The sequence below is a fragment of the Paramisgurnus dabryanus genome, chromosome 9, assembly GCF_030506205.2.
Source record: "Paramisgurnus dabryanus chromosome 9, PD_genome_1.1, whole genome shotgun sequence".
NCBI lineage: Eukaryota > Metazoa > Chordata > Actinopteri > Cypriniformes > Cobitidae > Paramisgurnus > Paramisgurnus dabryanus.
In genome coordinates, this window is record NC_133345.1 from 19,136,738 (window position 1) to 19,162,457 (window position 25,720).

General features: G+C 36.5%; 1 protein-coding gene across 1 annotated transcript in view; it reads left to right on the forward strand.

Moving 5' to 3' along the window:
• The window catches only part of lekr1 (Leucine-, glutamate- and lysine-rich protein 1), a 119,917-nt gene that overhangs the window by 64,855 nt on the left and 29,342 nt on the right, over positions 1 to 25,720 (forward strand). Inside the window, exons 8-9 of the mRNA XM_065282673.2 lie at positions 13,599 to 13,676; positions 20,864 to 21,046. Coding sequence (XP_065138745.1) covers positions 13,599 to 13,676; positions 20,864 to 21,046 — 261 coding nt within the window. The remainder of the gene's footprint in view (positions 1 to 13,598; positions 13,677 to 20,863; positions 21,047 to 25,720) is intronic.

The window sequence follows — 25,720 nt, forward strand, 5'->3', positions numbered from 1 at the left end:
AGTATGAAGCAGAGGATCTTAATAAGGTATTACGATCATTTTATGCATCTGTGCAAAGTTTCGCGGAAGGATAAAAATGTTAATTTAAAACAAATATGCCAATAAAATGTTTCAAATTCATGTTCATGTCCAGTTTTTTTTTCTTATGTGGCAAGTAGCCGTGTAATAAGCGGGATAATGTAGAGGCAGCCGGTAGTTATTGGGAAATAAGCCCCTTCAGTGTGATACAAGACCCTCCGCTTCGCGTCGGGTCCTGATCACACTGTCGGGGCTTATTTCCCAATAACTACCGGCTGCCTCTACATTATCCCTTACATAAAATCTCCTTCATTTTCATGGCACGTGTCATGTCATGATTATAAAGATATCATGTCAGTCTTATGAACACCCCTTAAAGTAAAGTGTTACAGGATTTTTCTTGGGAACAATTCAGAGCAGAACTTAATATTATCATCAGAAAGCTATTTAAGTACATACTCCGTTAAATGTGTTTCTGGGTCAAAGTGACTACTAATGATAGTCACATACTGACATTTGGACATCTGAACATGCATCTAAATATACAATGTATCCTTTATAAATCCTAATAAGGTGTATTACATATAAACTGTGTTAGTGATTTGCTATGGAAGCATATGGGTAGCATAATTCAATTTAGAATGTAATATGCAATATGACAATGCAATATGTAAAATGGCAATGCATTTCTGTATTTAAGTTTACATTTTCCATGCTTGTATGTGCAATGCTTGGTGCAAAATAAAAATGAAAATGTAATACTTTAATTTACATTTTCCATTTTCTACAGCCCTGTTTTAAATACACATTTTAATGCTTTAGAAGTTGCAAAATTAAAATGGAAATGTATTACCCGAACTGATATAATGTGTTTCATATGGTAAAGCAAAAACTGTAGCAAAATTATAATTTAAATGTAATTCTGCCTAAATGCATTTACATTTACAGGTGGGAAACTTGGGATTGCATTTTCATTTACATAGAGCGCAACGGATGTAGCAAAATTAAATTGGAAATGTATTAGCTGGATTGATTAGATGTGCTTTACATGGTCAAGCAAAAACTGTAGCAAAATAATCATTTAAATGTAATTTTCCCTGAATGCATTTACATTTACGGGTGGGAAACTTGGGATTGCATTTTCATTTACATAGAGCGCAACGGATGTAGCAAAATTCAATTGAAAATGCATTCCGAGTTGACCACGCCCCCGCCCCGTGAATCACTGCGTCAAGGCGGGCCAACAACTCCCATTGCCTGGCCTCTCACGTGGGAAACATTTCGGCAGCAGGGCTGATTGAGAGTGTTATATTCGCTGACCGATTAAGTGAAGCATAAACAGAGAAATATTAGTGTTTATGAAGATTATTACGTGTCTGCTTTCACACTCTGTTTGCAGTTCGCTGCAGCTGCTGACCGCTGCTTTAGCCTATAAAATGATCGCGTGATTGACACTTCCTGCGGAAAAGCGCAAAAACAATATAACAGATCATCCTTTTTTTTCACAAAACAATATACTTTAGATATTATTTGATAGACTAGTAAGTGTGGATTAATGATGTTTAAAATCTCTAGCCTGGTGGTCAGGACATGAATGGACCAAATCAGCAGATTAGCAAAGGTTTATTTATCTCCACATATATCATAAATAAAAATTAGCAGTGTAACTTTGCGATATACTTCTTTATATTTCCTACTATGTATATATGATTTCCATATTATAGACAAGAGTATTCAACGGCAATAAACATCTCATATGGCAATAAATATAATAAACATAATAAATATTTTTGGCAGATTGATTACGGTTTGTATTACCCTAGGTTTTTTTTTTGACCATCACAGTTCAAATAAACCCTGACTGTTACATATGTAGTGTATGTATTTTTACGTTGAAAACATTGTTCAAATCTTTTTTTTATAATTTTAAAATACAGAAAACAGCACGGAGTGAAAAAAGGTAGACAGACTGAACTTCTTAGTTTGACATGTTTTGTGAAGAAGAAGAACCATTATCTGTTCTGGAAAAATTCTGTTCTTTCACAATAATGCAATAATGGATTATCATTTAACAAGAATAAACATTTTACTACATTAAGGCTTAACTATGGTTTCAGAAAATCTGTAGTAAACATGTTTTGTTGTTGTTGTTGCTTTAAGGTAAAACCATGGTTCATTTTCGTAAGGGTTTAAGACAGAGTCATTGTTTTACTGTTTGCCGTTAAACGACCATCTCCACCAGCAATCCGGTTCTAACCAGAACACCGCATGTAAAAATTGTCGATCTCCATTTCGTTTCATATTCTCCATGTCTGTCTCTTGTATCAGTAAAACTTCAGTATAGTAACATGAATTTAACTAATCTGTCATGATGCGAGCGAGGCATGTCTAGTCTAAACAAGCAGAGGGAAATCACAGATTATTTACGCTATACCAGATTGTTTTTAACATGGATCCTGATGGATGTCTGTTTTATATATTTATGTTTGAGTAGGCTATTGTTGTGTTTAAATATTGTTGTAATATTTGTTTAAATTTAATTAGCTTATTGCGAAATACAGAATAGGCCATTTTAAACGTAATTTTTGTTTTGTTTGCTTCTTTAAAAACGAATTTCATTTTAATCTATGTTTTGTTAATAACTTTTGTGGATATAAATAAATGGAACATTAAAAGTAGTGAATAAGATAAGCTAGCCACAGGTCAGTATAGCCTTTCATTCATACCCTTCTGCTAGGATGAAAGTGTATAAAAGTACAGAAAGTTAAATGTACGTTTGGTCTGATCGGGTCAATATGCTGATGTCCGGGTGTGCAAGAGTCGATCTGCAATACTTATTCGAAAAGAAAAAAATCTATTCAAAATTTTTTTAACGTGTCAGTGCAGGGTTAAGGTATTATAGAATGGTCATTTAATGCGCTATCACGTCATTTGTTTTATTTTATGTAAAGAAACCTGAAAATTATTTTGTATGTATTTCTGATTGTTTTGGCCATTTAGGTCGCAGTAACCTATTTCGAGATTTAACACCCTGCTGGGTTTTCTGATTTCACTTGCTCGCGTGTTACTTAGACGTGCGCATCATGATAAATTAGCCTTTTTACCGATAAAACAGAAGAGCTAACCGAGACTGAGAATGAAACGAAACTTAGATTATTATATGCGGTGCTCTGGTTATGAACCGAATTGCTGGAGATGCAAACAGTAAAACAAGCAATGACGCCGTCTTAGACCCTTTCGAAAATTTATCATAGTTTGACAGTTAAAGCCAAAATCATGGTTACAACAGGATGGTTTTGAAAACCAACCACACAAGAGCTTTAAAAAAAACTTAAACCTTACTGTAGTAAAACCATTCTTGTTAGTTGATAATCTATTATTGCATAATTGTTAAAGACTTTCACCGGAACAGGTAATGTTTATTCTTCTTCACGATAACATGTCAAACTTAATGAAGAAGTAGTCTGTTATAGCTTATAAACCTTTTATCATTCGCACCGTGTGAGGTTTTAACGCCATTATCTTTATTTTAAAATCATTTTAAAAAATGTACAATGTTTTCAACGTAAAAATACATTCACATATATGTAACAGTCAGTGTTTATTTGAACTGTGATGAAATGTTCGGGGTAGAAACATCCGTAGGCTACTTGCATGCGAAGACAACCACAGGACAGTGCGGGGTGAACTAGCGTCTGATAATGCAGACAATTCGGTGAGAGGATCAAACAACGCTGTTGTTCTGTCACCTACAGACAGTAATAATCTCCATAAACACTAATATCTCTCTGTTTATGCTTCACTTAATCGGTCAGCGAATATAACACTCTCAATCAGCCCTGCTGCCGCCATGTTTCCCACGTGAGAGGCCAGGCAATGGGAGTTGTTGGCCCGCCTTGACGCAGTGATTCACGGGTGCGGGGGCGTGGTCAACTCGGAATGCATTTTCAATTGAATTTTGCTACATCCGTTGCGCTCTATGTAAATGAAAATGCAATCCCAAGTTTCCCACCCGTAAATCTAAATGCATTCAGGGAAAATTACATTTAAATGATCATTTTGCTACAGTTTTTGCTTGACCATGTAAAGCACATCTAATCAATCCAGCTAATACATTTCCAATTTAATTTTGCTACATTCGTTGCGCTCTCTGTAAATGAAAATGCAATCCCAAGTTTCCCACCTGTAAATGTAAATGCATTTAGGGAGAATTACATTTAAATTATAATTTTGCTACAGTTTTTGCTTGACCATGTGAAACACATTATATCAGTTCGGGTAATACATTTCCATTTTAATTTTGCAACTTCTAAAGCATTAAAATATGTATTTAAAACAGGGCTGTAGAAAATGGAAAATGTAAATTAAAGTATTACATTTTCATTTTTATTTTGCACCAAGCATTGCACATACAAGCATGGAAAATGTAAACTTAAATACAGAAATGCATTGCCATTTTACATATTGCATTGTCATATTGCATATTACATTTTAAATTGAATTATGCTACCCATATGCTTCCATAATTTGCATCAACACATCAACCAAATACATTTATTTTATTAGAATTTAATGTTTAATTTCATCCATATTTATCAAGGAGTCAGCTTTTATTCAGATGTTTTATCTCTGAATCCGTTTAGTCTTCATCATGCACACCACATCTAAACACAGCTCACAATTCAGCTCAGTACAACAACATTATCTATAAAAACACAACCAGGTCCTCTTTAGAATGATATAATATGTGTGGGGAGGGAGAAAGTAAAGTAGTTATCATCATGCTCCGTTGGGTAACAAGCATCTATCATCATCCCTGATTGATGCAAACCATTTTATATTTCATTTGCATGCCAGTGTGCTGCTCTCCACGCGATATATGTTTGTCTAAACAAAGGGATGATGATATCATTATGATACTGCAGATATCTACACTTGAAAGAAGTTTATTTTTCTTATTATCTTTAACAAACTGTTGCCAGTAAACAACATAAATTTAAATCTACAGTATGTTGATGTCAAACAGCTGCATAACTACAGACTTTTTTGACAAATATCTAATATGTATCTAATAATAATTTGTTACATTTACTTGTAAGCACTCAAAGCGCTTTAAAAAAAAAATATATATATATATATAATAATAATAATTATTATTCTTATTATTATTATTAAATATGTATCTGTAGACATACATTTAATTTATGTAAGCCAGCCATATACTTTACCATGGTAAAAGGCACAAAAACACACACAAAGGTCTCGCACTGGTCTCATTCTCATTGTTTAGCCCTGTGCTCTCATAACTCTTTCCCTCCGTATATCAGTTTTTTCTTTATGTCTCTGAATGAGAGCTTATAGGTAGCTCAGTGGCATGGCAGGACAGTTTATCTGATGTGACAGTGCTAGCCGTCAGGGTTTCTCTGGCATTGACAGCTGTGTGTGTGTGTGTGTGTGTGTGTGAGCGGACTTGCCATGTGTGGGTCCTTTCTGTCATCTGTTAATGCATTTCGTTAGGTTGATAAACAGATGTGATGCAACTGACAGACCTTCGCTTCTGTACATGTCTGTGGGAACACATCATTGAAATGTGTCGGTATGGTTGATTCTTCAGTAGTGTAATTTTCTGTTAAATAGTTTCTGTTTAGTTGTTTGGTAGCACTTTACAATAAGGTGGTATAAGTTAATATAAGTTTAGTAAGTTTATTGGCTAACATGAACTATCAATGAGCAATAGTTTAGTTAATGTCAACACAATTGTTTATGTGAGTTCATTGTGCATTAATTATTGTAAACATTTACAATTTTTGATTTTAAAAATGTATTAGTAAATGAATTTGAAACATGAAATTAACATGAACTACGATTAATACTGTAAATGTCATAGAAAATGTTGATTTTACTGTGGTAATTTCCAGAAATTTCCACAGAAAATTTGGATTTATGTTCTCTATAATTAGGAAATCCATGCTTGTCTAATTATTATTTAGAAGTTCTCAAGTAATTTAATAATTTGATAAACAGTCAGTGATATAATAAGAACAGAGAAATAAATACAACTTCAAGATACAGATAAAGTTTTTTTATTAACATAGACAGCTGTCACACAGTGCTTTTAAAAACTGGGTCGCCAGGATGATTAAGGGAAGATGTTTTTAAAATAATGAACCGCTTCAGCCGCATAAATGTTTAAAAAAAATTGATATTGATAAGAACATATGAATCAATACTTATAGCCAACACTGAGAGAGGTGCGTCACGTAATCTTGGTTTTTTTTTAGGGTCGTTCTTTAAAAAGTTTGAAAATGACTGACCTATAGTAATTCACAATTAAGTGACTGCCGTTTCCCTAAACTCTATGTTTACTTGTGTGTTATTCGTGTATGTGATCGTTCAAGTGCAAATAAGGCTGAAAAAAGAACAGTTAGGTCCTCACGCACTGACAGGCAGCATGCGCATATGCCTGCTAACGCTGAGATGAGATGATAGTGGACAGATGCTTTTCTTTTGTGTCCCAAGTTCCCAACAACTTAATATAAGGACTACAAAACAGTCAATTGAAATGCATTATGATATTGCTTCACCGCTTTTATGTGGGACAGCATGTGTGCCACACAGGTCTCACCTAGACCTGTTGCCAGTAAACAACATACATTAAAATCTACAGTATGTTACTGGCAAACAGCTGCATAACTACAATAATTTTTACAGGTTTAAAATAATTTTTACTTTTTTACAAATATGTATCTAAAAATAATTTGTTACATTTATATAGCTCTTTTCTGTAGCACACAAAGTGCTTAAATAATAACAGGTGGCATGTGCACCTGTTTGCTAACGCTGAGATGATAGTGGACAGATGCCTTTTTTTCCAAACAACTTAATATAAGGACTACAAAACAGTGAAACGTGAAATGCTTCATGGTGTTGATATGAAACGCTTTTCAGTTTTGCAACAAACTATGCAGGATCACAAAATATTGCTACATATTGTTGATTTTGGCTGTGTGCCACGATCGCAGAATTGCGAAAAACTGGAGGGACTGATTGGGGAAATCAATTAACTATGGTAAAGGTGCAATGTGAAATTTTAGGAGAGTTTGACAGAAATGCTAAATAATAAACAAACTATATTATCAGTGGTGTATAAAGACCTTATAAAATGGTTAGTTCCAATCCTTGATTCTGATTGGTCAAAAGCTGTGCTTTATTTACAATAAAACACAGCTATGACTGCTTCACCCAATGGTTCTATTTATCACTACGCCCTTAGCAACACCCTTAGCAACCACACGTATCAGTTTGTGAACGGTTTGTTGTTTTTATTAAAGCTTTCATGCATATTACACATTGGAATGTTGTTGTTCACGGTCAGGGACTATTTTTTTTCTAGCAGAAGGAATGCTTTTATTGATTTTACTTCCTGAAAGTTGCACTAATCATTTTTTTTATTTTAACATTGTGTGGTAGCCGTTTTATAAAAGCAATAAGGTATTTGAGGCAAGTGCTGTATCGTGAATAAGTAACAGCTTTAGGAAGGGGTGAGCGATGGGCTAAGCCGTTGGTTGCAATTCGCAATCTTATCACTAGTGGCCGCAAATTTTTTTTCAATATTTTACTATGTTCTTACCTCAACTTAGACTAATTAATACATACCTGTCTTTTTTCAATGTGTACACTTAATCTTTGTGCTTAAACTAAGTGCTCTTTCGCCATACAATATAGTACTCATTTTTTATCTGTTTAAAAAAAAAGTGAAAGTGTTTGGTGGTTTCTAAATTCATCCCTGTTCGGATCCTAAGGAATAAATGGGGCTAGGCTAAATGCTAACACAAGCACCAAGCAATGTACAAAGATTAAGTTAACACATTAAAAAAAGACAGGTATTAATTTGTCTAAGTTGAGGTAAGAACATAGTAAAATATTGTGGTGTTTTCCTTTAACAAATACAACCTTAATGGAACGTGTTACCAGTTTTTTAATAACACACATGTCCCTTCAACTGCATTTTTCTCATATTGAATTGTTAAAAATTTAACATTTTACTACGTTGAACTTGAAAAATGCTGCTACCATCTAATGCTACTAACACATATTGTATCAATAAAATACTACACACAGTATCAATTATCTGCTCCAGCACACATTATAGCAAAATCCATTTGACGATTGATCAAAACCAAAATCAGATCTTCATTCCAGGTCATGATAAATGTTTAAACAGATAAAACATTGTTTGAAGAAGTTTAATTTTTCATGAGAGCATATGGAAATATGAAGAATAGAACAATCAATAATGGAAATGGACATATTTATGTGCTATATTTAATATCTAATTCATTTGCAACCCGAAATTCCTCTTGAGACATGCAGATTCTCAACCTAATCTGAATTATTCAAGCCAGGAATACGGCCTGAATTATTCAAACTTTCTTGGTAAAGATACTTTTTCCCAGAGGACCTTTGGACCTTTTGTATTGGATTGCGCTCGGCTCCTTTGAACAACATGATGTGAATGTGTGTGTCATTATCCGTGTGCCAAAGCTTTGATTTCACCCTACCAGGGAAGAAAGATCAGTGTTTGTATGCAGTGTACGTTGTTGCCATGGCAATCATGCAACCTTTAACCCTACCGCAGACACGCATCACACATCTGCTGCACTACCAAGCTAGTTTGTTTCCGTGGCTATGATGATCCATGTCATAAATAATTAGGGACGATATAAAGTACACAAGAAGTGACAGACCACAAATGTGATTAACCTGCAGGGAGAGGCAGTGTAAAAGAGCAAGCAAGATAAGAGAGAGAAGTTTGTAATAAATGATCTCAGTCTGCTAAGATATGAAAATTTATGAGATGTACAGTTTATAGCTTAGAAGAGGTTATGATATGCAAATCACCTCCTTTGTTTGACCTCAGAGGAGCTTCTCAACAGAAGTTACTGCCTTTGTCTTCTGCTCCTTTCATATTTTTACAGGAACAGGACATTTAATCTTACACTCAGTCCCTTGAGTTCAAATTTCACACCTTTTCCCTCATAGATACCTGGTCTCATGCATCTTACGCTGCTCCTCGAACTCGAGCGAGTGTCCCTCAGGCCTATAGTGTTCCTGTGAAAGAGGTTGGCGCTTTTAAAAAAATAGACTTTGTTACATGCCACAGATTCCACCTCCATTTGTTTCCCATTATTAACCTCAGAAAGTATTGTCTGTGCCGTGTATTATTTTAAACACAACGATCAACACATTCAGATTTGGAAAAATGCGGCATGATGTATCGATTACTATATAAGCTCAAAATATTAATCATTTCATATAATTTTGCTTCAGAACACATATTTTAACACAATGGAGTCAATGATTATTTGGATTTCTTTAATGATGGATGTACATGAATGTGTTTTTGGAACTTTAGAAGGTTGACAATCATCCAGTGGTGTTACAAAGCATAAGAAAAAGACACAAGATATTATTTAATATAACTCCAAATATGTTCAGATGAAGAAAAAGTCATGATGGTGAGTAAATACATAATCCATAATAATAATAATTAGGGATGCACCGATGTATCGGCCTATAAAAGCTTTTTTTTGGGTGACGATGACAACAGAATTGTCATTTTTTTTATGCTCCACACTTTCAGGATTTCAGGGAGTAAAGGGACTAAAAGCCAATCTGCATTTAGCAGAATCAGATGTCATTCTAAGTAATTGAATATCGGTATCGGCAAAGTGCCTTTCCCAGGCTCAAGATCACTGTCAAGCCTAATTTTAATTGTCCAGTGAACTTTTTCTGAAAAACAGAGGGAGGAAGAGAATAAAGAAAAGACAGTTCCATTAAAGGATCACTCCATTTTCTTAAAAAAAATCCCAATAATTTACCCACCCCATGTCTTCTAAAATGTTGAAGTCGGTCGAGAAGAAATTATGTTTTTTAATAAAAACATTCCATGATTTTTCTCAATTAAATAGACTTTATTGGACCTCAACACTTTACAGTTTAAATGCATTTTAAAATTGCAGTTTCAACGCCTCTTCAAAGGGCTCTATACAATCCCAATGAAGCATAAGGGTCTTATAAACCAAATGATCTCATTTTTAGCAAGAAAAAAAATGCACTTATAAAACCACAACTTCTCGTCTTACACTATCTGTGTGACGCACCAGCGTGACCTCACATAATGCATCATGAGGTCAAAGGTCGTCACGCGTGCAAAACTACCGCCACAGTTTTTACAAGTGTGGAGAAGAGTACCGTTCTGACATTGTTGTATGTGGAATGATATTAATTAATGTCCTTGTGTTATATTTATTGTTTAAAATGGTCGCAAATGTGCGTTTCATGACACATTGTGTGACGTCGCCAGGGGGGCAGGGTTTCATATTTTATTGAAGCTTCCCTGGACGCCGCCATTGCTTAGCGAACACCCATCTGCTGTTAGCATCCCATTGACTCCCATTCATTTTGGCGTCACTTTGACAGCGAATAACTTTACATCTGAGGCGTTTAAAGACTCCATTTGTCCATTAATTATTTCTAAAGAAACATGAAAATGTATAAAAGGCTCCATTACCATGTATCTTACGTTATGTCCCAGTAGAAGCAGTTTTTGTAAAAATAGGCTAACGATTGCGTCATAACCTGCGACTTTCTGTCGCACAGTAGAGAAATTACCGCATGGACTGGGAGAGAAGCTCACAGGCAATCTTTTACTGACTATGAGGCAATCGGGTGGACGTGAAGGCATAAAGTCAAGGGAGATTATTAATCAAAATACTAACCAAAATGTGCTCCTGTTCACGCTCGCCGTCTCTGCAAGATTCAGTAGGTGATTCAGATTTCCCGTGGCACGGCTATTAGAAGACTTACAATTGTCAGGCAGGTTGCTCACGTGACATCCACGTCATTGAGCTCAGTTTGAGTCTGCGCAGTACGCTCGACACCCAGGAAGTGCGTGCTTCTAATTGACTTCACTTGTCTCCGTTGAATCCAATGGGGTCGCTGTGTCCATTTCTTTTACTGTCTATGGACGTCGCGCTGGCTAGTGCAAGAGGAGAAGGTGTGGTTTAAAAGTACATATATAAACTTTTTCTTGCCGAAAATGACAATTTTTTTGCTATAATTTAGAGCCCTTTAAAGCTGCACTGAAATTGCTATTTTAAATCCCATTTAAACTGTAAACTGTTGGGGTCCATTAAAGTCTATTAAAATGAGAAAAATCCTTGAATGTTTTCCTCAAAAAAAGTAATTTTTTTCTCAGCTGAACAAAGGAAGACATAAACATTTTGGATGATATGGGGGTGAGTAAATTATCTGGATTTTTTTGAAGAAAGTGGAGTGATCCTTTAAAGGAGCAGTATGTAACATAACTTCTAGTGGTTGAACTTGATATCGCAGTCTAAATTCAATAAAGGTTTGGGGACGTTTTCCCCTGCACCCCCTCAGTTCCCAGACAGAAGTGCAAGTGACGATGGAAAGCAGCAAGTTTATCTGCTCATTTTTATGTTTGCAATGTTTATTTTTATATTTGCAAGTCACAAACCCGCTCGTGTGGATTTCTAGAACTAAATATGTGGCTCATGTCAGAGATTGCATCCACCGGAGGTCACATTTATGGGCAATTGCATTTAAGCAACCGTGACAACTGGCAACCGAGCTGTCAAAATACACTATTGGGTAAACTGGCAGTGGCAGGATCACACAAACCAAAACAAAAACAGACATTCATGCAAGGAAGGCACTTTAAAAAAGAGAATAACTGGCTAAATTATTGTTTTTCAGAGAAACAGATATGTGAACATCTACATCAACTTTTTTATAAATTTCTACAAATATTTTATTTAGTCAAAAACCTACGCCAATTTTTCATAAACAATTTTTTAACAAAATGTGAGTCGTGTTTGCTTATGCAGAAGTTGACTTCAAGATGTTTGGAAGTTTGTTGGGTGGATGCCAGGATGAAAATTGATTAGAAACGTAACTGCAAACTTCTCCTTAACGGTTCACATTTTCTAAAGCACAAAGCAGCACAAGTTATTCATTAAACGTTAATACTTTAAGTGTGAGCAAAAGCAGCGGCGATGCTTGCCATAGCAAACACAGCTAATCACAGAAGAGTACAGATCATTTATTTTCTTTCAAATATAATCCATTCTTTGGCAGAAGTCTGACGTTTAGTAAGCATTTCAGCTAGAGTTACAGGCTACGATCTTGTTTTCAGGTCCATCTGACCTGACAGCCATCAAGGGTGCTGCATGTTTTCATCCAAACGGAGACAACCATCTTTAACATGTTAATTCTGCAATCTCTCCCTCTTATTCTTATCTCCAGTGTCACAGGGATCCAGGGAAAATAAAGGTTATCTTAACCCGCTGTCAGATAGCAGTGTGTCACAGAGCTCAGCGAAACCTTCATGCAACCATAATAAACAAAGGAGGAAAGGTCTTCGCCAAACCTTCATCAGTCTCATCAACTCTCCAATCCAAACACCACCATCCTTGATAACAGTCCTTCTGAGAGACTCCTGTGACTGGTATTAAGAGAGCCGTTGGGGCGGATGGGAAGTGTTGGCGTGAGAGGGTGCAAAGTATTTGTGAGTTGGGTTGGGCGGATGTGGGGATGTAGAAGGCTTTACAATTGACAGACGACACCCACAGGGAATCTATACCACGCTGACCTTGAGAGAGAGAGAGTTAGAAGGAATAGAGAGCCAGGGGGTGAAACTGATTGTTATTCAGCTTAGCAATTCGGAGATTTCGCTGCTTTGTTGTGCCTAACGTTAGGCCCCAGGAGCCTGGCTGGCATTGATGTTCGGTGCAGGGCATAAAAAGAAGAAAGTGGAGAAGAGTTTCCGTTAGCAACTGGGATCAGACATGCAAAGTATCCTGATCATCTGTGAGCCAGAGGGTGAATTTTTCGGAGATGTCTTTGAGGGGGTCTTGCAAAAGATTCTGTACATATTTAGTTTATTATTATCATCTCTATCCTTACTTTACTATACATAGATCATAGCATTTTTTTATGCAGACTTTTGAAACCAATTCAGTAAAATGGTCCATATAATGACCATTGAAGCGAGACCAGCACATTAAAGCACACAAAGCATTAAATTGCATTTAGAAATGGACACTTACTCACTCCATTTACTCCTTTCAGTTCAAGTTTTATGAGACTCCCTATTCGCACTTGTCAGTTCTGTGCTAGCTAACTGAATTTAACATTATTACTCACACTACAGGGCAATGCTGCAAAATAGCATAACGCTTAACAGCTGTATGTCAGAATGCGTTTCCATCTCTTTTTTTACCTCCTGCTTATCTTTCGCCATCACTCACTGAGGTTTTAACACCCGTTATACCCTCGGTGGTACCTGATAAGATCACTCATGTTCGTGCCCTGGGCGGCACTGCTTTACGCGCCGTTGTTCACAATTGCGTGGTGTCAGAAGCGGATGCCAGAGAGACATGCTTGGGTGACTTTTTGGAAAGGGGAGATTTTTTGTTAGTGTCTCCCAAAAGGAAAGAAAGAACAGATGCGAGAAGCTGCTGCTTTTAATAAAACACATTGCTGTTGTCTTTCAGGATGAAGTCTGCAGAGAAGGAAGAACTACAAGAGATGTGGAGCCAACAGGCCAGCGAGCAGAAGGCTGCAGTGGAGAGGTAAATCACAATCATGAGATCTGTCTGATTTTTTAACTATTTCTTTTAGTGAATAATATCAAGTCTAATTTAAGTATTTAGTGCTTTTCTAAAATGTTGCATTGGTACATGAAATAGGAAAAAAACAGTAAACTGAAAAATTATTAAACATTTAGAATATAATACAAGTATTATTAAAAATGTTCTTGTCCTCATAAACAATCGTAATCTACCACTACTTATATTTGACTATAGAACATTTATTCAATCAGTATAGATGACAGGTATCAAATTAAACCAGACATGCCTTTCTAGTTTACATGAGAGAAGATTAAGAGCAGGACTGTATCATAAGTCGATTTCAGACCGTTTAGTTCTGGTAATAAATTCACAGGAATGAGTAATGGGCCGCTTTTCCAAGAACTAAATATTCCCCAGTACTTTTTGCAAGCGAGACTCTAAAGTGACGTACTCCGTTCTAGAAATCAACGCAAATTGCATTCACAAAGTGAAGGGTGATATAGAAGACATCCAGACAGCAACCTGCCCCAAACTATAAGCGCAAAATCACAACAGTTGTTAAAGACTAAATGTATCAGCTTTTTGTTAAAAGGGGAATAATCTGAATGTGGGCTAATTTTACAAGTTAGGCTAACGTTAAGGTGAGGCGTGTAATTTATTTGGGTGGTTATATAATTAGTCAGTGTTCTATACTGTTACTGTCAAACTCTGTTACCAAGGTAACAATGTTGGCAGTACTGTATGTAACAGAACTGGCAGTCATGCACAGCTGCGTTTACATGGACAATTGTAAAAGGTTTAAATGTTTAAAACGAATAAAAATGCGTCATTTAAAACACCTCAATCGGAATAAAAAGAGCCAAAAATGAGATAAAATGACATGTACACACTTCATCGGATTAATAACGTTAATCGGGCGTTCTGCGCTGTGCAATTTTCTTGTTCGTTTCTTTTTTATGGCGGTTGGCAAACCCGCTTAAAGGTGCATTTCCGCCACCTACTGGACTGGAGTGTATGTGCAATGATGTAAAATTTACGTATGACGCAAAGAACGCAGCTTGTGTTGTTAAGGGAAGTCACATGAAGTGACTTTCCTGTCACTTAAATTTTCCCAATCTCATTCCAATCCTTACTTTACAGAGGATTGGAAGGAGATTGGGAAAAATTTAAGCGACAGGACAGTCACTGGACTGACCAGAGCCAAACCCTGTCTCTTATTAAATAAGAGACAGGGTTTGGCTCTGGTCAGTCCAGGATTTATTCTCTGATCCTCAAACACGTATGTTTGGACTCGCTCTCGCGGACACGTGAAGTCAAGCACGCTTTTTGGACACACGTGAATGGGTGTTTTTGCATGATTTTTGAAAAACACTTTGGAAAAGGGAGTCGGGCAGACTACCAAAACACACTTGGAGCCAATCAGCAGTAGACATTTTTGCCTGGGTTGCGCATGTGTGGGACGGGTCTATCAAAAGGTGGTCCAGATTCTATTGGGGTAGGGGTGTGTTTTATTTAGGTGATTTCAAATGTCAACATTGGCTTTTTAGAGATCATGCACCCCCGCCTTTAATTATGACCTGAAATAGACGTGCAGCGATTTTAGGAGGATGATTTGTATGCGTATCTTGAAATGGTGCAAAAGTATATTTCTTTAGTGTGCGCATGTCAAATGATCAAATCTGATTTAAAACTTGTGCCATATAAACATGCACACCAATCCGATCACATTATTAAGGGTTCATGTAAACGCTATGATAGATTTAGCCATCACAAAGATTTCCTTCAGATTGAGGCAAAAGGTGTCCATGTAAACGTAGCTAGTGTTGCTGCGTCCTAAATCGCATACTGTGACAATACGTACTGAATTAGATGAATTACCTATCAGCTGTTAAAACAGTAGGTACTATATATTATGAATAGATATAGTATGAATGAATTTGGTCAGACTACATCCGCCATATTTATACATCACGTGACACACTTCGTCATAACAAAAAGTGAGCCGTTAACTGGAATGAAGTTAAACAAGTGCAATTTAAACACAAAGGACAGCTGTTTAATGTATGTATTTGCATTTGAATACAGCCGCATTACCACTTTCGGACATTTTTGAATAAAACAACGCCTCTCCTTCTTTTTCATTGGATAACGCCTCTCCTTCTTTTTCATTGGATAACTCCTCTCCTGTGTGCTTCCATGGTAGTAAAGTATCCATTGAATGAATCTCGGGAGAAAAGGTCATCTGGGTACTTTTCCCCTAGTATATATATATATATATATATATATATATATATATATATATATATATATATATATATATATATATATATATATATATATATATATATATATATATATATATATATAATAAATGTACAATATATAAAAATAAAGACTAAACACATTCACAAAGCAGTTACATTTGATGTCCTGATTTTTTCAGATTTTTCAAATGGTTATTTTTTTTACATAATTTGATACTTATTGTCAATCAAAAATTATAGCTGAAAATTATAATTTTTTGTTTTTCCAAATATGTATATATGTATATATATGTTCTTGGGACACAAAGGTTTTCAGTTTTTCAGAGTTTCGAATAAAGATCTGGATGTCAGAGTTTCTCATCAAATTCAGTATTAGATATACTATCCATGTTCATTATATTCATTAGGCAAGGCAAGGCAAGTTTATTTGTATAGCAAATTTCATAAACAGAGGTCATTCCAAGTGCTTTACATAGAAATGAGAAAACAAAAAATATCAAAGATACATGAATTTAAGGGTAATCAATTAAAAGAAAATAAATGTGATTTTAATAAAAACTGTTTAAATGTGTGAAAAAGAATAAAACAGGAATAAAAGTATAAAACAGTTAAAAATCAGAATAAGAACAAGAGAAATAAAAATTATTAAAATAGTGCATATAAAATATAGTGCATTATATCATATAGCTCTTACTGAATGTTAAAAATCTAATATTTATTTGTTTTAGATAAACTCTTAATACTGAAGAAAAAATCTCTTGACCTCTAAACAGTCATATTTTCCATTCACGTTCACGTGTATCAGGACGATATAAATAGAAGCGTGACAAGCCTCCGCAGTCACATTTTATTTGTTTTGATTAATGTCATGGACTATTAAACTGTGCACAGCCATGAACTATGGTGTACCTGTTTGACTAGGGTGTGCTCATGTGTTTGTGTGTGTATAAGTGTGTGTATGTGTGTGTGGCAGAGACAGATTTTGTTAGTATCTGTCAGTCATCTGTAATTTCAAGTGTCTCGGTGCTTTTATGCTCATTCCTGGATGCGATTTTGAGCATTGTGCGGCGTGACACGATTGCTTTCCCGAAGAGAGGTCAGGGAACACACTGTGATATAAAGAGGATTTATGAAAAGGCATAAAAGCTTTTCGCATAGGGCAAAGAGACCTCAGACACAATGACGGGGATCTGTAAGATCTTGAAGACCATAGAAGTATAAAGAGGAACGTAAGGCGTGTGAGCTCAGAAAGCGACATGCATGTCTTCCTGTGCTTTTTGAAGTCGCACCCTCTCCAAGTACGGTACCATAGCAGTGTTTCAGATAGAGAGATATTTTAAAGTTATTACATTCTGTAAAGCATCGGCAGGCTGAAGCTGCGTGTGAAGCTCTGTGATGGCAGATGGAAGCACTTCCCATTTGAGGCTTTGGGTTTCAGAGCTTCCCTCACACACACATACACACTTCTCATCTCAGTTTTCAAAGCTTCTTTAATTTTCACCACCCCAGAGGAGCAATGATATCTCCAAAGCAGGCTCATCTGTCACATGCACTAACGATTTTTCTGAGGACAGATATCAGACTGAAACTTTGTTGAATTCACCCCCCGCCAATCCTTTATCACGCTTTTCGCTCTCGGAAACCCCCACAGATGCACCCATGTGCTCCCCACATTGCGTTCATTTTGTATTTCACTTTATATTGAACATATGTTAAGCTTCAACATTTCATTTATTGTTTAGGCATTCCAGAAGTGGTCTGTGTGTACTTCAGCATTTTTTTATCCATGACATTCACGTTAATCTGCCGCATACAAAAAATATCCACAGATGTGAGTGTGCCTGCGGGATGACGCTTATCTTTGTTTGATTTATAGAACTAAGACCATGCAGTCATCTTCTGAACACGCTCTTTCATTTTTCGTGATTGGTCCTCATAAAGAGGCCTTGAAGATATTGTATCTTCTGTTATAGCTGCTTTATAGAGGAAACTGTCTTGATCTTTAATGCGGTTCACATGGGATGTGTACCATTGTCACACTATTTCCTGAAGTGTCTCTTCCTCTGTCAGGAGGATGGAGGCTCACAGATAAGGTTTGCTGTGTTTGGGAATTTCCTAGTTTTTTCCTGGAAGGAAAGATAGAGAGTGGACAGGGTCTCCTGAAGGTCCTTGTTCAGGGAGGTAGCGGAAGTTTTTGGACACCTGCTGTAACTGATAAGTAAATGTACAGCAATGAAAATGTATTTGTGTAAGACGAAGACCTTTTCACCTTCTCATCTCATTGTCTGTGGAACCAGACCTAAATAGCCTGTTTACAGTTGGTGCACTTCTGGCTATTCCAAAACGTAATTATGCATCATATTTGTTACCCTGCCTGTGAAAACTCAGCTAAAGGACTTTGTTTTCCACATCATCCTACATAATGTACAGAACATTCGTAAAAATATAACCTTGAAATGTTTAATACTGAGTGAGTATTAAAGTAATTTCTGTAAATTACCATGAATTTACCAGAATGAATTTACCAGTAAATACAAAAATGTGCTGTTCACACAGACAGTGACGTTCCATCTTTTTACCAGTAAGACATTATTCACACATCAGTGTCAAAATACCGGTAAACTCGAAGATAATGCATAAGTTTCCTGTGGCGCGTATAGGGAGCTCAGTGTTATATTTGTAAACAATGGCGGGTTATGACTTAAAGATGCAGTGTGTAATTTTTAGAAGGATCTCTTGACAGAAAGGCACACTAATATATAGTACAAAACTATATTATCTATTAACTATATATTACTTTTTATCTACATACACAGCGGGTCCCCTTAAGTGGAAGTCGCCATTTTGTGCCGACATGTTTTCTACAGAAGCCCTTAAAGGAATATTCCATTTTCTTAAAAGAAAAATCCAGATAATTTACTCACCACCATGTCATCCAAAATGTTGATGTCTTTTTTTTGTTCAGTCGAGAAGAAATTATGTTTTTTGAGGAAAACATTGCAGGATTTTTAACGAGAAGTTGTGCTTTAAAAGTGTATATTTGTTATGTTTATTGTCAAAAATGACAATCGTTTTGAGACCCTTATGCCTCGTTTGGGATCATTCAGTCCTTTGAAACTCCGTTGAAAAAAACTGTTAAGTGTTGAGTTAAGTATTAAATGTTGGGCTCTATTAAAGTCCATTAAAATGAGAAAAATCCTGCAATGTTTTCCTCAAAAAACATAATTTCTTCTCGACTGAACAAAGAAAGACATCAACATTTTGGATGACATGGTGGTGAGTAAATTATCTGGATTTTTCTTTTAAGAAAATGGAATATTCCTTTAACGGACAAACTTTTTTTACTACGTTTTTTCTGTCAATTACATGTTTTTCCAGTGACGGCTTACGTAACTTCTCTTTGTGTTTCAAAACGAGGGTAAGCAGTGGACTTTACACACTGCACCTTTAATATCCATGGTCCATATTTTGTTGTTTTCACATCTGTGGCAAACGCAGACGGTCGCGAAGTTGCTTAAGACCAAACACGTCTTAAACAACAGTACTGTTTGCAGATTAGGCTAAGGACATCGGCAATTCTGCAAAAACATGCACCCTCAAAAATTTTATTTTTTGGACCAAAAATATCAAATTTAAGTGATTTTGTGCATAAAACAAAAAATCTGCCAATAGGGTAAGCAAAAGAATCTTGAACATTTTTCTTAAACACTAAATTCAAGAAAAATTCTAGAAAAATTAGCTTGCCCCATTGGCAGGTTTTTTGCTTGTTTCATGCACAAAATCACTTAAATTTGATAATTTTGGTCTAAAAACTAGTCTTATTTTCTTGGGTCATTTTGCTCATCAAGAAAAAGCATCTTTATTTAAGAATTTTAAGAAATTTTTACTGAAAACAAGACAAAAATACTGAGAATTTTTTTCTTGAAAATAATTTTTTGCAGTGTGGTAAGCTTTTTTAAACAACTTTGGTAAACAAATGTGGACGTTAACTTCAGGTGTGCTCGACGTTTAAGCAGCGTGTGTGGAAACGTCCGAAAACAGTGCGGAGGTAATGGTTATGATTGGCCTGAAGCTGACGTTGTCCGTTCTAAATGCCGATAATCTATATTTTTTTGTTCACACATAGCATTTAGTGGTAAATTACTGGTAATCTTACAACCTCTACTCGTAAATTTGCAGCATTGATTTACCAGAAAGGATCTGTTCACACATGACCTGTTAACTGCTATTTACCAGTAAAGACTGTATGTGTGAAAGGGACCATTGACTAAAATCAGTGTGAAATCAAACTTTGATGCTTTAAATCTCATAATTAGGTTATAAGGCTTTAGCCTGGTTTTCACAGACAGAGTCACATATATTCGTCATGGAGAGGGCAATCCCAGAATGCATTGCATCATACTTACATATAACATATGTTTTAAAGAAAATGTTTCTGTTTCACTATTACATTCCATCTGATTGAAATGGGCTATTTTATCCGATAGTTATTTGTATATTGTTTGTGCTTATTATGTAAACACAAAGCTAAGACAGAGTTAACACTAACGCCCCACTCTATTGGAATCAACTGTAAGTGTTAGCAGGTGTTAATCAAGTCTCTTTTACACTTAAGGGAGTGTTTTAAATTAGTCGTTTATCACATTCCTTTTGGGTTACCCTGCTAAAAACCAAGCTTGCACTATAAGATGACTTCATCACAACATCCCATGCTGGGGACCAGCATATAAAACTCACCAATTATGCTTTTCATATTCTGTGTTTACTATGTAGGCAGCACAGAGAGGCAGCTCGGTATCCTTCACAACAGAGCCGCTGTGTGTGTGTGTGTGTGCGTACAGATGTGTGCAGATATGCGGCTTTCATGTGGGTGTAAATGGTTGCATGTGTCGTGAGTCAATATCTTCACGCTTTTCCCCGAAGGCTGTCCCGAGACTTGAGGGAAAATGAGGAGAGTCGGTTGTCATGTCAACAGCGATGCAAGTCCCTGCAGGAGCAGCTGTTGGCGTGGCAACAGAAAGAGGAGGAGGTGACCCGGAGACTGGAGCGGGCGGAGGTCGAGATGAAGGACCTGAGAGAAGCCCGATCCGCTCTACAGCAGGAGAGGTTCGACACAAACACAAAACACACTTACCGGCCGCGCTCCACAGCTGGAGTAAACAAATACTGTCTTGCTTACTCAGTTGCCATGCATTAATACATACAAATACATTTGTGTGCAGTCACACTACAGCTGTCTGGCTTTCTCTCTTTGCATCCGTCTGTCCCACCTGCTCCACTAAATAATCGGTCGGCACGTCTGGACTTGTAGGACGTGACTCATTGTTCATGAACCTGTTTCTTTTTTATCTGTCTTCATTTATACAAAAAACCTTTACACAAATGCTTACTGGCAAAGAAACATCAAGTTCCATGTAAAGGAACAATATGTAGTTTTTTAAGTATTTTATTAGTCACAATCAATGTCTTTATTCATAAATATGTCCTCATTGGTGTCAAATGCCATCTGCCAATGATCTGACTTTTCTTTGTAAGCTTAGAATTTCTTCTCTTTACTTAAGTCCAAGAAGGCTTCCATGTTGTTTTGCCGTATTGATAAACTATAATAGCAAAGAGGGACAAAAAGCACTAGCCTACCAACTCGTTTCCATATTGCGTTTTTATTCACAACACGTGAACTAGCTGAAACAAACAAGGAGATCAGTGAGTACATAATGGCTATTGTAGTTGCAACACGCATTTGGAAAAGCGAGGCGCTAGAGAGCACTATTCATTTGAATGCAAAATACAATTTCACCACTACTTATTGCCCCTTTAAGTAAAAAGCTACTAGGCCTGCATTACAGGGATTTTACCATGGTTATGAAGTGAACAAAGTGCATAAAATCTGTGGTTAAAATCTGTACTAACTTAAAAATTGTGGTAAAATGGTCGGAGCCGATGGTGTAGTGGGCAGCGCTCAGACATGTGGTGCTTTCGCACTTTCGCCGACCCAAGTACGATTCCCGACTCGTGGTCATTTTCCGATCCCATACCCCTCTCTTCTCCCTGTACTTTCCTGTCCTCTCCTAAACTCACTGTTAAATAAAAAAGGCAAAAACTGGCAAAAAAATTTTTTTTTTAACATTGTGGTAAAATGATGGTATTGCATATAGTACTCTTGGCATATTGTGCCTATATGCAATGCCAAAATATTAAAATACTCCAGTAAATTTTGAATATAGATTTATAGATACATTTATTTTGATTATAACCATTTAAGTTTATCCAATCTGAATTCAGAGTTAAACTATTAGTTTTATACACTGTAGTTCAAATGATCTATGTCAAATAACTTGTTAGTTATTGTTCTTTTCCTCACTTTGTAAGTCACTTTAGATAAAAGTGTCTACTAAATGCCTGATATAATGTAAATAGTTAAAAAGTGATAAATGTAATGTATAAAGCAAACTCTTGTACGCTTAAGGGCTCGTTATAGTCGTGCGTAGGTCCTACGGCGTAGCCGCGACGGCGTAGGTTCCGCATCGGTTTTCATTTATACTTTTGCGTCGTCCTCTGCGTCAATGTGCAAACACATGCGGAAACCGCTGGTAGGCAGTAACCACGCGTGTAAGCGCGACCGTCAGAGAAGAAGAAGCTTGGCAAGTTAACCCACAAACGAAGAAGAAACAGCAACTTGTTGTGTATGTTTTGAGAAGACCAGCAATGATGGAAGTAAATAAACAGCGACTTTTGTTGCAGTTTGAGTTAAATCACTCCTCAACTTGGCTCATCTTTGTTTTCACAGTCACAAACGGAAATACCTATGACGCAGTTTTTTTTTACCTGACGGGAGGGGTTCTGGTGGACCAATCACAGCGCTTGTGGTCCGCGTAGATCTGACGCGCTGTTACAATTTTTGCACGGTGCACGTCAGGCTACGCAGAGCTACGCACAGGCTACGGATAGCCTACGCCGAACCTACGCACGACTATAAATCGGGCTTTAGGCATTAACCATACCACAAAAAATAAATAAAAATTCAAATCCAGGCTAAGGTCTCATAATCTTATTATTAGATTTGGGGCAAACAAAGTTTGATTTCAATTTTTAACATTACCTTACTCAGTCAATATTTAAAGGTATTGCGGAGGATTTTCTTTTTCCGGGTGGATCATCAAGACTATTGGTCCTCCTAGTTGTCAATCAGGAGTGTTGCACAATTGCATTTTTTGGGGGGGGAGAAGTGGAGAAGGCGGTTCTTTTCTAAAATTCGAGAAAATCCTTCGCTACACCTTTAAAAAAGGTTATTTTTCACAGAATGTTTTTTTTTTACATAATGCATAATGATTTAATGTAGAAAACAGTTAATTACAAAACAATGTCTGTCTGTCTGTCTGTCTGTCATAAAGCGGTCTTTGTTTGAATCTGTCTCTCTGTGTCAGACTCATTATCCTACCTTGTTTTCAAGGTTCAGCTGATTGGCTCAGTCCAGATCAAGACCTGTTTTTATAGTCTGAGTACCTGTGTTCCTCTTGCATATCTTTTCATTCACCCGCCCTCCACTTCTCAAACCTGTTTTCTATTTGATCTTCCATTGTTCTTTTCCACCTGTTCACCGGGGTAATTGCAACTCAATTCACGTCTATCCTCTCCTTTATTAGGGCCTAATTGTATCAATCCCCACCTGGGTCTTGAGTTACTGTTTGTATGTGTTTTTCTCCCCGTCAGTGGCCTTTTGTTGCTTACCAGCTGTTGCATGTTTAGATGTCTCGTGTTGTTTGTATACACGCCTCTGTCCCTGTGGTCTACCTGTCTGTTAGCAACCAGCAGTACTGGGGCTCTCTATCTCTGCATCGTGTGCTGTATTTATTCAAGCTCCTTTACACCTCAGCTGGTGTGTCTCAGTGCACCATCGGGTGATGGTCTCATTATCCTCCATCTGTGCTCACTCATGTCTCACTCATTTTCACCTGTTGATGTTCAGGCTTGTTTGATCTTCAACCCCCTTTCCTTGTTAAGCCTGTGCATTCCCGATTGGCATACATTTTGAATATTGCTGATAGTGGAAATGGGAACTACATGTATGGTGCTTGTAAGGTCACAATAGTTGGGTGTGTTATTATGCAAAGCTGTTCAGAGTGGTTTTTAGTGCACTGACAATACATACTGAATTAGATGAAGTATTTACTCATCGGCCGTTAAAACAGTACGTTCTATATACTGTAGCATGAATATGGCTAGTGTGAATTTAATTTGGACATACTGTTTGTTCTATGTTGATAGATAATGTGACATTCGTCGTCATAGCAACAATTTAGATGATGTTAATCAAGTGCAATTTAATCACAAGGAACAGCTGTTTTTCTTATGTATTTACATTTGAATAGAGCTGTTACCGCTTTACGACATTGTTGAATATGACACCTCTCCTTCTTCTTCTTTTTCTTCTTCTTCTTCTTTTTCTTCTTCTTCTTCTTCTTCTTCTTCTTACTATATAAAATGAATTACATTTTTGCGAAAATATCTAAAGGAATGAAGAAAAAAGTAAAACGTTACAGGCTCTTTTGTCTGTGTAACACAGCGGGGATTTTTTTTAAGAATGTTCTGGGAACATATTACTCACTTTATCTACTGATTTTTGCCTACTAAATAGTATGGAACAGAGACGATCCTCCCTATACGCAGGCTACGCGAGCTGCGTAGGGCCCCGCACCACTATGGGGCCCCCTTGTTCTTAACTTCATGCAGTGCTGCATAAACTAGCTGGCGAGTGACAACATTGTGCCGTGAGAGCCATTCGAAATTATAACAAGCAGTCTCATCTCACGATACTTTAATTCCAGTTGTCAGTTCATCTATGCAGCTCTGCATGTGGTTGACGCGCCTATCGACATGTGTCTTCATTTGGATATGGTTTAAAGCTATCCGCCCGGAGCAGGAAAGACAAGCATCGTGAATGTGAAGTAAAAAAATTAAGAACACATTAATGTTTTAAATTCCTATTTAGTCTTGACTAACCATGCAATGGATTTATAACAAACACTGCAGTCCAAATCTCTAGATTCAGTTTCAGTCCAGTGTGTTTTGTTAGAAATGCTTGTAAACATTTAAAATCAAAATCTTTCATACGTGTCAAAAAATAAACACATTTATTCATGCAAGATGTTGTGTGACTCCTGTTAGCATTTTAAAACAATGCATATTAGGTCTAAAGTTTGCATATCTAGAGAATTATTTATGTATTTTGATATGTTTATCTGTGGAGTCTGATCATGCCTTAGTTTTTAAACAAATTTGAAAATCTGTTGAGTTATTTGTTATAGTTTATCTGACAGCTTTTTCGGTTTTATTTTATTCATAATTTTATTTTTTTTACCTTATGTTCTACGTCTTTTAAAAAATACGTTTTTTAATGTTTTCTAAGTACTAATGTAACAGATTAAGGGTTTTTCAGAAAACATGTGCCAATGTTATAATTAGGAAGTATTCTGATGAGTGTCACAGTAATGTACATGTGGCAAAAATGTACAGCTATAAGATAATACGTGTTTAAGTTAACATTTTGTTTATAGCTACATTTAAGCAGAGACAGTGAATGTTTTTTTATGAACGGGAAGACAGGGCCCCCTCACAAAGTTGCTTAGGGCCCCCAAAAGGCCAAGATCGGCTCTGGTATGGAAGTAGGTGATTTTGAACGCAGCATTGGTGATGTTCTGGTTGCTAATATAATCATTAATAGTTTAGTTAGTGCACTTACAAATCCTTCAAAGTCTGAGTAATAAAATAGTGATGCTTGTC